Below are 12,502 nucleotides of genomic sequence, written 5' to 3'. Positions count from 1 at the left end.
CTACAACTTAGTTCTTGTGTTCAAACCACATTTGAAATGTGTAAAAAGTGGGAGAATAGAGGCAACTGCTTAGTAACTCTGATGCAGTTCTTTACCCTCCTGAATTTCTCAGTCTCATCCTTATTGATGAATCCATCAGAAGGATTCATAGTGGATAAAACTACAGTAACAGTTAACCATGTTGATTTCCAGATTCCACCACTTGTTCCTACAGGTACAATGGAATCTCCACTCAGGGCATGAGCCACCTCTTCTTTTGACTCTGTTGGGGCAGCAGATGGCTGCTGCTTTGTTCAGTTCTGTTAGCTTTCCCTCTTCCTTTAATCTCCCCTCTCCACCTTGATATTACTACTCAAATGTATCTCTGTGTTTTATTTCAGAGTCACTCAAATTACATTTGATGTATGAATATTCAAATTTTAACTAATGAGCTTGATTCCAGAATGAGATAAAACTGGGCAATATTCCCATGTGTCCTATTTCCTAACATTGAAGCAAAGACACAGTAATAACAATGAAACAATGGCAGGTTCTTGGTGAAAATTTTAACTCAGGATGTGCTCAGGACATGTTAAGATTCAATGATATATACAAGACAGCATAATATTGATAACATGAATGAAAAGATCACCCTGAATATTTACATGGTATATAATGTGCTCAGTGGGTGTTTTCTTATTTCTTTGTTTGTTTTTTAATACTAGAATGTACCCATGCACTCTTAAGACTTAAAGATAATTTGATAAAGTCCTTAAATGACATACAACTTGCTGAAAAATAATTAGTTACAATAACATCAGATCAACTCTGACAGCAAATATTTGTACAATGCATGGGATCATTATAACTAAGCACAGGAAAAATATTGAAGACGTTTTAGATTAAAATGTAATACCTTTCTCACCTTTTGTAAGACATTACACATTTAAAAGTTTTGAACGACGAGCTTTCTAAAAATGTTATGTTGAAGCATACATACATTGCACACATAGCTTACAAGCTGAATAAATTTTCACAAAATAAACACACCCGTGTAACCAGGATCCAGATCAAGAAACAGAACATGACCAGCACCCCAGAAGCCCTCACGTACATTCTCCTTGTCACTAACTCACACCAAGAGGAACCATTATAATTATTTCTAGTGCCATACATTTATTTTTCCTTAAATATCCACTTTTAAAGAACACTTTATTTTTTTAAAAAGTTTTAATGTTTATTTATTTTTCAGAGAGAGAGAGAGTGTGTGTGAGCAGGGGAGGGTCAGAGAGAGAGGTAGATACAGAATCTGAAGCAGGTTCCAGGCTCTGAGCTGTCAGCACAGAGCCTAACGTGGGGCTCAAACTCACAAACTGCGAGATCATGACCTGAGCTGAAGTCGGACGCCTAACTGACTGAGCCACTCAGGTGCCCCCAAGAACACTTTTTTTAAGACCTGATTTTCTCCTTGTTGCTTAATATATAACAAGTTGAAATTAAATATCTGTAAATATATTTCAGCTAATTTAAGTAACCAGAAAGTTTCATTGTCAAGTTAAATAAAGATAGCAGCTAGGATCAGGTTGATGCTTTGTTTTCTTCTAAATGTTTATTTATTTTTGAGAAAGAGAGTGAGCGGGGATGGGGCAGAGAAAGAGGAAGAGAGAATCCCAAGCAGGCTTCACACTGTCAGCACAGAAGCCCAACACAGGGCTCGAACCCACAAACCATGAGATCATGACCTGAGCCAAGTGTTGGACACTTAACAGGCTGAGGCATCCAGGTGCCTCAGGCTGATGTTTAATAAACACTGACAGCACTGAATTTACAATGCCATTACTGTGTTAAGATATTACGCTGAAAAAGCAGACTAATGACATCACACATTATTTCAGAAAGCATCATGCAGGGATGTAGCCATAAACATGGAAGCCTTTATATTGTAATGCAAAAGGGTATATGATCAAGAACCAAACTAAAAAGTTCAAGTCAGTACTATTGTATAAGACAGAAGTGAGAAAACAATGAAAACCAAAACACCTGGGAAAGCTTTTATGGAGGGGTCAAATTTAAGCTGGACCTTCAAAAAGACACAGAGGGCTCAAATGGGCTGAGAGAAGAGGCTGGAATTTCTGTTTGGAAAAAGCACAGGAGTCTAGGCTTTGAGACATGAGAGGCAAGGATGTGAGACAGATAAGCTATGAACGCAATTACTAGCAGAAAAGATTCTGGGATGTAAAAGCTAAGGTATCTTGACAAATGCCTATGTAAGTTTTAAAAAAATGCTGACTTATGTTGAAACATTTTACTCAAATCCAAATGGCATGGTCTCTGCTTCCTCTCACTGCTACCTGAAGATATTATTTTTTTTCAAAAATAGTTTCCTCCAGAAATGAACATTAATTAGTGTGTTCATATATTATGAATTGAAAACACTGGTTGGAAATGACTAGATTACTGATCAGGAAAAAAAAAATTTCTTTCCCAAATACTTTTGAAATTTTAGGTAGAAAATTCATTTTCTGTGCATGTTTCAGACCTTTTATTGTCTCTGTTATTTTAGAGAAATTCACTTTATTAAAAAATATGGTGGGGCACATGGGTGGCTCAGTCGGTTAAGCATCTGGCTTCAGCTCAGGTCATGATCTCACAGTTTGTGGGCTCGAGCCCCACATCAGCCTCTGTGCTGACAGCTCAGAGCCTGAGCCTGTTTCATATTCTGTATCTCTCTCTCTCTCTGACCCTCCCCTGCTCACGCTGTCTCTCTCAGAAATAAATAAAACATTTTTAAAAATATGGTGACTTGATGTAAGAAAGGAAGAAATATAACAAACTGGAAAATTGATAGATTCCCTAAAATCAACTAAATATTCCTTTAAATTTTATAAGATATTTATGGTGTTAACATAATAGAATGCAATTAATTCAGCAAAAAAAAATATTTAGGTTATTTTTATAGTATATATATGAAAAAGTCCAAAGGAAGCTGAACAATTTAACTTTTCTTGTAAAAAGGATGTCATGGTAAGATGTGTACTCAGTTTTACATTCTGACTGCTCACATTTAAATAAGGTCAATTCTACTGTTAGTGTGTCACATCAGTATATTTTTATAATATGCTCCTAAAAAGTTAGACTAAAATTCAAAGTTTAAATCTGCTAGGAAATACTGTAGTTAATACTTTCTCACATCTTTGGGTTTTATGAGTCACTAAAAACAGTAGGATTTTGTTCCAAATCTCAAAGATTTTTCAATAAAACTAACACTAGACAATATGAAAGTAATTTTTTCAGGAATTAGAATGAGAGAGAGATGTTTCTGCAGTTAGTTAGATATAACATTGAGAAAGTTGGATGCCATTAGCTCCAATGAGACTTTAAGCCTTATTGCTCACCATAATCCTTTATGGTTTGGTGGCCTCCATAAGTTTAGATCCTCTCCTTTTATCCACGATAGTTTCCAATTTTAACTTTCTTTTTGAAAGAAGTAAAATATAGACCAGAAAATACTGTTAAGTCCTGGTGTTCTCTTTATTGTAACTTATCTTGTTTCTCCTCTTGTATTTATAGTAAACAGTAATTTTAAGGCTGTCACTCTGTATTTTCCTACTTCCTACAATGTCTTATTTTGAGATATGCCTGCTATACTACAATGATATGCAGTTATTCGATTTAATAAATATTTATTGAGCACTTGCTTGTCTCAGATGCTGTGCTAGCATTGAGACTGCAGGGAGTAATCTATGAAGTAAAGAGAGAAAGAAGCATTGAAACAAAAAATATGAATATGGTATGTGCAATATTACTATATGGCTAAAGTGTTGCTGTGATACGAAGAAACGATTTTGCTATCAAAATGGGGCTACGAAGATGACATAGCATTTATACTCCAGTAAGTCTTTTATATGGTCAGCATTTACTCCAATAGGTGAGCATGAATCTCTGTTGTATATTTTAGACCACAAAGGAAGGAAAAATGGAGCTGAAATATATGTAATAAAATAACGCCAGACAAGGTCTGCAGACCTTCATTGATTCTCTGATCCAGTTGTGTGATCGTCGACAATTCCTTCATCATTCTGGGCCTTGGTTTGTTGAACTATAAAATAATGAATTTGGACTAATTTCTATCTTGGGTCCCTTTAAGCAGGTATGAGATGATCTTTAAAGCTTCTGCCAGCTCTGGATTTTTGGAAAATGTTGTTTCATGTTTTTGTTGCTGTTGTTGTTGTTTCCTCAACTTTTTTACTATGCTATTATTTTACTTTTTCTTTATTTCATACATTTTCCCCTACAATATTCCCTGTAGTCTGAGCTTTAATCATGATTAATCCTGTGAAGAAGTCAGAGTATATAAAAAGCCAATCAGAGTTCCTAATATGACATGGAAAGATGACAGATATAAAAAGATATAGATGGTCATTAAAATTTATAATAATTGATTTAATTCATAAGAAATTAACACTGTTTATAGGAAGTTTGGCAGCTTTTATTTCATATGATGACAGTAAATTAAGTGAAGTGAAACCCATTTCATATGTATGGGAATCCTTAGGATTAATAGTGCTTTCAAATATGTTAATACAATTTTTCCCCATTGAATGGAAGTTTTAATTAAACTTTACTCTTTTGGTTTAATCCCTGGAGCCAACCTATAAAACACTAGGAGTTTTTGTTTTTGCTTTTGTTTTTAACACTAACAGTTTTTAATCAATTGTAAAAATCTTTAAAGCTCAAAGTTAAAGTGATAGCCACAATGGTGGGGAGAATAAAGGATTTATAAAATATGTCTCATAAACCAGCAACGCTTTATACAATGCTTTATACAATATATATCTATTATATATAATTACATGCACACAGTACACACACACACACACACACACATAACCTTTAAAACTAATCACTGGGGGAAAGGTAATTGTGGTTTATCAAAAGTAGTTTAAATACTTTAAAAGCATCAGAGTCTCTATAGCAACCAGTTTTTTTCTCTCTAAAGAAAGAAAGATTGACTCATTGGTATGTCAAGCATGAATAAGAGGACCTGCAGATTTATAATTTAACCTAGAATAAAATGACCAGTGCAATACCATTTTCTTAATTTCACTGGTAATAAAATGACACTGTAGTGTTTGATGCTGAACTTCATAAGGGATACAAGAATGTCTGTTTAGAAGAAATTGAGGTACTCTGCTCCCTCACCCTGCCTGCTTGCCTCCTCTCTTCTGGCCACAATAACTAAATAGGTAAATAAGTGAAATCAAACCGAAAAAAACATTCTATAATTCTTTAAGCAATGCTTCATAAACTTTTCTCACCCTAGTACCCCAATGGAAAGGAAGATTGAACACGCACCCTTAAGGATCTGTTGCAAGTGTAAAATTCCTTTGAAGTCATCTGTTTCATTTTAAAAAATTCATGTAGTTTTGAATTCTACCACATAATATATATCTGTTTTAATGGGAAAATGATGTGTTTCCTCCCAATATCTCTGAGTTAACAGAGCTCGAGGAAAATATGCTGTTTATACTATAGATTTGCATATTCTAAGACACCATTTTAGAAGTTTAGCTAAAGAATAAACACAATTATAAAATGAATTTTTCCACAGATCCCACATATTTCCCACCTTCAGTTTTCCTCTCACTTCAAGGTATTTTTTTGTCAGTTAATTTGAAGCCTATAACTCTACTACCCAACTGAAATGAATATAACTGCTATACAAGATAGAAAAGATCTTTACGCTATCAAAATTGATACTTGGGTTCCAAAAACCAAAAATATAGAAAAAAAGTATTAGTAGTAGTACAATTGTTATTTAATATGAGTTACATAATTCAACTCTTAACTGAATTAGTTTCATCTTATCAATATCTGCCTAGTTTAAAAAGAAAGGTACATTTTTTTTTCCGAAGGTGATCATTTCATATATAGTCCATCATCAAATAAACTGAATTATATAGTGCTGATCTATTTTTATTTTTGCTGGTTGACTATATACATGTTATGCACAGTGCTATAGGTGACAGAATGTGATTCAAACAAGTTTGAACTGCATATTATGCAAACAATACAAGTTAGATTCAAATACCAAGGAAAAGTATTGAACTATAAACAAGAGGTAACTGGCCTGACCTTTCATCATGCTTTATTTTTTTCCCCCTATAGACTAAATTCCAGAGTATCTTCTCCTAGGGCTTCAGTAGCAAAACATTAAAAAAATGGATTCTGAACAGGGATTTGACAAATGATAGTTGTCTTAGAGGACATGGCAGTTGAGATTTCTAGGCATGGGATGCAGCATGAAATCATACACAGAGACAGGACTACTAGAAAGCAATAAAATGGCTCAAGAGATAATATGTCATAGCACATTGAAATGAGAACTAGGAGGGGATGAAAGAGGGATGCAAGCAGGTGGAATGCACTTAAGAATTTTGAGTTGAGACTGAATTTCATAGGGAAAGAGAAAAAACAAGTCAAAATAACTTGAGAATGGGGATTGCTGTGGCCCAAACAGTGAGATAGGAAGAGGATTTCTGGTGACAGTGTTGAAAAACACTGGCAGGAAGAATACAGAAAAGCAGAAATAAAGTAAAACAGAGATTTTGCTCTTGAAATAGATAGGGAGAAAGAAGTTGGTGATACTGTAAAAGAAAAATATGAAAGGATTTACCAAAGCCCACACACAGGAAAGAAATAGAACTGGATATAATACATAGTTAGCTGTAACTGTAGCAACTATAGGTGCCCTTATGATTATCCTCTTCTAACAACAGTAACGACTACGACATTTGTAGTAGTATACTGAGTATTATGACTACTACTATTAGTAAAGATAGTGGTATAGCAACAGCTACATATTTACTATATGCCAAGCCTCTTATTTAATGTTTTAAATGTGTCAACTAATGTGATCTTCTTGTTACTATAATTCCCATTTTACAGATGAGGAAACAAAAACTTAGAAGTTTACATTAGTAGCTCTAAGTTATAGAAGTTATACAGTTAGGATTAGACCTTTATAATATCTAACTCAAAAGGCTGTGATTTACAGGTTACCTTCATCAATAGCAGTGGTGGCTAAAAGTATGTAGCAATGATATAGACATAGACACAAATATATGATAACATAGAAATATATATAGATAAACTAGTATTTAGACAAAAATCAAAGCTGATATAAGCTTCATTATAAATTTCATTACAGTTGTTCCAGATATTTTGACTAAAAATGGTTATCAGATATATTCATGTAAAGTATCCTCAATGTAAGAACTAAAAATTTAAAAATTAGGAACTAAAACCCATCATCATAAAATTAATAGATTATTTTATGTAATACATATTATTGATATACTCAAAATCTTCCTGAAATTGAATCTACATATTGAACAAATAAAATTTAGAAAAAAATTCTGGTAGAGGGCAATCAAAAAGTAATAATAGGATGACATGATCTATTTCAGAATTTGTCTTATTTGTGACATTTCTCATGTTTCCAATTACAAACTTTCTAAATGTTGCTATTATCTCACATTAGTTACATATTAGTAGTAAATGTGACCAGTCACAGAGGTCTATTTTTAAATGTAAGGGCCAAGATATTGAAGTTCTTTAGAAAAGCAATTGTCAGTGAGTATAATTTTACATCATATCTTAAGATTTGTTTTAACAAAAAGGAAAGTACTATGCAGTCATACTTTGTCTTCTTTTGTTTTTCTGATCCTCGGACACATTGGATTAAATTAAAGAAATACATTGAGGATTTGGTTGACAATACCAGAGCAGCAGAGATGACCACTGAACATCACTGAATATTATGCAAACAACATTATGGGTTTTACAGACATACATTTTTTCCCCTTCAATGGACACTAACAGGTTTATATGGTTTGTAATAAACTTGGGAAACATATATGCTTTTGAGTCCTTACTGAAAATCCAGAGTTCTAGAGAAATGGAATTACAATAGTGCAATTTCAAATATAAGATTTACGGCATAGTTTTCTTACCTAAGAGGGAAAATGTACTTCTCCACATATATATTCTCACCTTCAAAAAATGTTTTCTTAATCCTTTCTCCCTTCTTTCACTCTGTAGCTTCTTACAAAAGTAGACGGTATTCACCAACAAAGCAGATTAGCTCAAATTAAAATCTTGGAGACATTTTTATTCCCTTCTCCTGTTTTCCACTAATGCCAAGTCCCACCCATTCTAGTCCTCCAATGATGCCTTGATGCCTACCATATCAGGGCAAGACTACTTGGCATGACACTGAAGTCTCTGAATTGACCAGGTTACTGCTCCAGCCCTAGAATCAACCACTCTTTCACCCATCTTAACACATTTTGCCACTGTTTCTTGCTCATATTATTTGCTTGCATGCCTCTTTTCCATGTGTGTAAAAATCCTATGCTTATGCTTCACACTTTGACCTCTTCCATGAAGTCTTCTCTTACCTACATATTCAAAAGGAACTTCCTATCTCATTTAAATTATAGTATACTAGCTTTTGGGTAGTACTTCTCATATTCATCCTTATTTTATAAAGTATGTGTATATATGTCTTTTTTTACCTTCTGGATTTTAAACATATTCAGACAAGAACTATCCCACCATCATTTTGATATCATCAAAAGCCCCATGGTATGGTTCCTTTGCAAACAATATACACTTAAGTGATTATGAAATGATTGAATGAACACACTATCTGACCAGAGATATGAAAGCCTCAATAACCTAGCAGTATTAAAAATATAGTAAGTAAAAAGTAGGTCATTAAAATGTACTATAGTATCAAATATATGTTAATGGAAACTATGTTCTTGCTTTTCTTATATCCATAAACAAAAAGAAAAATATGATAAATGCTTATTTAATATTACCACTTAAAATAAAATACTAAGGCAAGGAATAGTTTCAAAATAGCTACAAATCAATTACCTTTGCTTGCACTTTCAACATGTTCCAGTTCTTCAGGAAATTTCAGGATATCCCGGTATTTTTCCTCACATATTTCAGCAATAAAATGCAAGAGTGTTGTTTTTTGATCTGCTGACTTAGTATCTCTGATCTGGAATAAAATAACAATATTTTTAGTATATTTTGGGTAATGTAAATATAGACTTTTTCTTTAATTTATGATAATTAATTTAAAATTAAAAAAAAAACTAGGGGTACCTCCCTAATGGGGACTAGCAACAATGCTCTAAATTTTAAAATGAACACTATATTTTAAAAGAAAGATGACCCAAAAAACAGAAAGTTTAAATTTTGATATATATATTGTAAAAGTCTAAATTATTATGGCAAAAAATCAACTATTCTTGGAGAAAAGAGCATTAATTCAAGTATTGATAATTATAGTATTAGTTAATGTGTGCTTATATTATCAGCATTTGTTCTTTGCTTTATCACAGAAATATATTATTGAAAGCTGGATTTGTTTGTGAGCTTCTATTTATTTGTAGCCATTATTCATACAAATTAATGTAAAGTAGTAAGTACATATTTCTCTCCTTTACTTGTATAGCCCATCAAAAAAGAAAAACTGAAAACTCCTCATGCTGATTTAAAATAGAATCTGAGCACACAATTGTGATGACATTTTTTTTTTCCTGTTTACGTATGGTATTCCCTTTTCAGAGACACTGTTAGAAAAGAGATGCTATAGTTAGAATGATGAAAATCTTTAAAGTACAGAACAGGGGGTGCCTGGGTGGGTCAGTCGGTTAAGCGTCCAACTTCGGCTCAGGTCATGATCTCACAGTTCGTGGGTTCAAGCCCCGTATTGGGCTCTGTGCTGACAGCCAGCTCCAAGCCTGGAGCCTGCTTCAGATGATGTTATCTCCCTCTCTCTGACCCTCCCCTGCTCACGCTGTCTCTCTCTTAGAAATAAAACATTAAAATTTAAAAAAAAATAAAGTACAGGACAAAAAAATATAATGAAAATCTAAATGTTTTCTTTAATATAACACTCAGACTAGACTAAGCTGCAAAAGAAACCAAGGATTTACCCACAAAAAAAGGATAAATATGGAATAAAGTATCAAGTTTTCTCATTCTACTGAATGTTTTAATTCTATGATCCTTAGATTATGGGTTTTCCTACTGATATTCATACTTATTCAGGGTTTTAACATTATGGATAACTCTGTTTAGAATAAATGTATATTCTTCCCTGACAGGTTTATGAAAAGGCTGTGGAAGATAGTTAGGTAATTAACAGAATAATTTAATACTTAACTGTTTTAGTGACTGAGAAAAAAAATCACATCAAAACAAAGCCACAGAAGGCATTATGTTGACGGTTCAGGTGATCACAAAGTCACAATGATTTCTTTTAGAATTTCTGGAATTACTTTATTCTACATAGGTGAAATATTTAAAATTCTGCATTATCTTGCTTACCCACCTAACACTTTCATGGTTGAAATAACATAATTTAAGGACAAGCTATAAATAAGAGAAAAAAGCAACAAAACTTCAAGGGCAACTTATGTGAAACAAGGCTTTTGCTCTATAGGAATCAATGGGAGGTTCACTTTCCTAAAAAGAGGTCTTTACCTGGGATTACAGTGTTATATGTTTATAAAGTACATTGTCTTCAGAGTATGCTGTATATTACAAATTATAAGAAAATTCACATTTTCTTTTTTTCATATTAAACACTTGAATTCCTAAATCTTAAAAACATTAGTTGCTTAGGGAAAGTAGAAGGTACATCTCCCTGAAGGAAAGGAAATTGACCTATATTTTATAAACTCTGTGGAAACTACACAGATGCACACACACAGCACCATTACCACCACTACCAACAACAACAGCAACAAAAACACACCTAATTTTTCAGAACCTCAGAATTGTACAAACATATATTTAGGTATTTTATTCTATTATTATTTTTTAATGTTTATTCAGTTTTGAGAGAGAGACGGAGAGAGAGAGAGTACATGAGGATGGGAGGGCCAGAGAGACAGAGACACAGAATCCGAAGCAGGCTGCAGGCTGAGAGCTGTCAGCACAGAACCCTATACGAGGCTTTAACCCACAAACTGTGAGATCATGACTTGACCCAAAGTAGGACGCCCAACCAACTGAGCCACTAAATGTACATGGCCAATACTGGAAAGAAAAACACAAAAACAGAAAAATAGCATTGTGCTCATATGCCAATTTTATGGGTGATTTAAGAACCAGCTTTTGGCATGCATACTTATGAATGCTTAATTTACAGAAACAGCTTTTAATTAATAAATATTTATTCAGAATCAGGTCCATTAATTTAATTTCTGTTAAGAAATTTAGTTGAGTTGATGGTTACATACCAAGAAGATAAATGAAACATAACATTTTGGTTAAATAAATATCTTGGTATCTTTGTTGAAATCAGAAAGACTTGAAGGCAGAGTATGGATATGCTTTTAAAAAACTGTAATATCCCCTTCAAAGCATGGGCAAACATGGGCAAGTGCCTATTTTGTCAAACTGAGAAATAGTCGGTATGGGAGACAAATTGCTAAATCTGTATCACAATATTATTTTTTAAATAACTTCACACAGAGAGTCTATTTTAAGGTTTCAAACTGTCAGGGAATAATTGTGACAAACGTGGTCTTTTAAATTTTCCTCTATATGTATGACCCTTAGACCAGTCATTTAAAAATAAATATATACTTTTAAAATAAAGGGGATATTTTAATTATTAAAGTATATTTACTTTGTATTACCATGTCTTCAGCCTCTCTTACTGAATCTGTACCATTCCATGCATTAGGCATTGTCACTCTCAGGACCTATTGTGTTGTTCAATGTCAGCACAGAAGGCAATTAAGAACATTGACCTTCATCAGTTCTAAAGGTTAATGGCATTTATCCAATAATTTCCTCTTCCAAGTGTACTAGTTGGACATATATATCTCCATTTGATATCTGGTTAACTTGAAATTATGATAATTTTACATTAACATCAACTATTCTAATAATACTTGTCCAAATTGCCCAAGTCTCAGTAGTGGTGATACTGTCAACATTTCACGGTTTGCTTCCACCAGGAGCCAAGTTCCTTTTGGCAAACCTGCCTGTGATTTCCCTGTCTCCCTCTCATCGGCCACAGTAGGCAGAGGTATGAGATAGATACATAACTTATCTTTATAAGATACAAAACGATGATTAAAAAAATACTCACCCTATAATCTTATGTCTTGTATATATTTCCACATAATAAAAACACAAGTAGCAGTTCCAGAAATTGGAAATATTTGAAAGAGCTAAAAACACTTTATAATATTTTAATAAGCTGAGTTATCAGCTAATGATAACAATAAAAAGAAGATAGAGCAATTCACTATATCCACTGATAAAGTACCATCAGTTAATAAACTATAGGATTATTTTAATTATAATCATCTGACCAATAAATGTTACACATAAAGATTAATAACTAAATGTATACTAATTGTATCTACCTAATCTTTAATAGCTTTCTGAAATGGTACATGAATATAAGATACTTAGAACA

General features: G+C 33.1%; 1 protein-coding gene across 1 annotated transcript in view; it reads right to left on the bottom strand.

Annotated features, from left to right (window-relative positions):
- Window positions 1–12,502, bottom strand: part of LOC120224809 (protein diaphanous homolog 2-like) — a gene marked incomplete at both ends in the record, with an annotated part of 326,022 nt that overhangs the window by 276,751 nt on the left and 36,769 nt on the right. Inside the window, one exon of the mRNA XM_039223066.1 lies at window positions 8,926–9,055. Coding sequence (XP_039078997.1) covers window positions 8,926–9,055 — 130 coding nt within the window. The remainder of the gene's footprint in view (window positions 1–8,925; window positions 9,056–12,502) is intronic.

Source organism: Hyaena hyaena, unplaced genomic scaffold, assembly GCF_003009895.1.
Source record: "Hyaena hyaena isolate Hyena2069 unplaced genomic scaffold, ASM300989v1 scaffold_1254, whole genome shotgun sequence".
Lineage (NCBI taxonomy): Eukaryota > Metazoa > Chordata > Mammalia > Carnivora > Hyaenidae > Hyaena > Hyaena hyaena.
The sequence above is the reverse complement of the archived record's forward strand: the minus strand, read 5'-3'. Positions and strand labels throughout refer to the sequence as shown.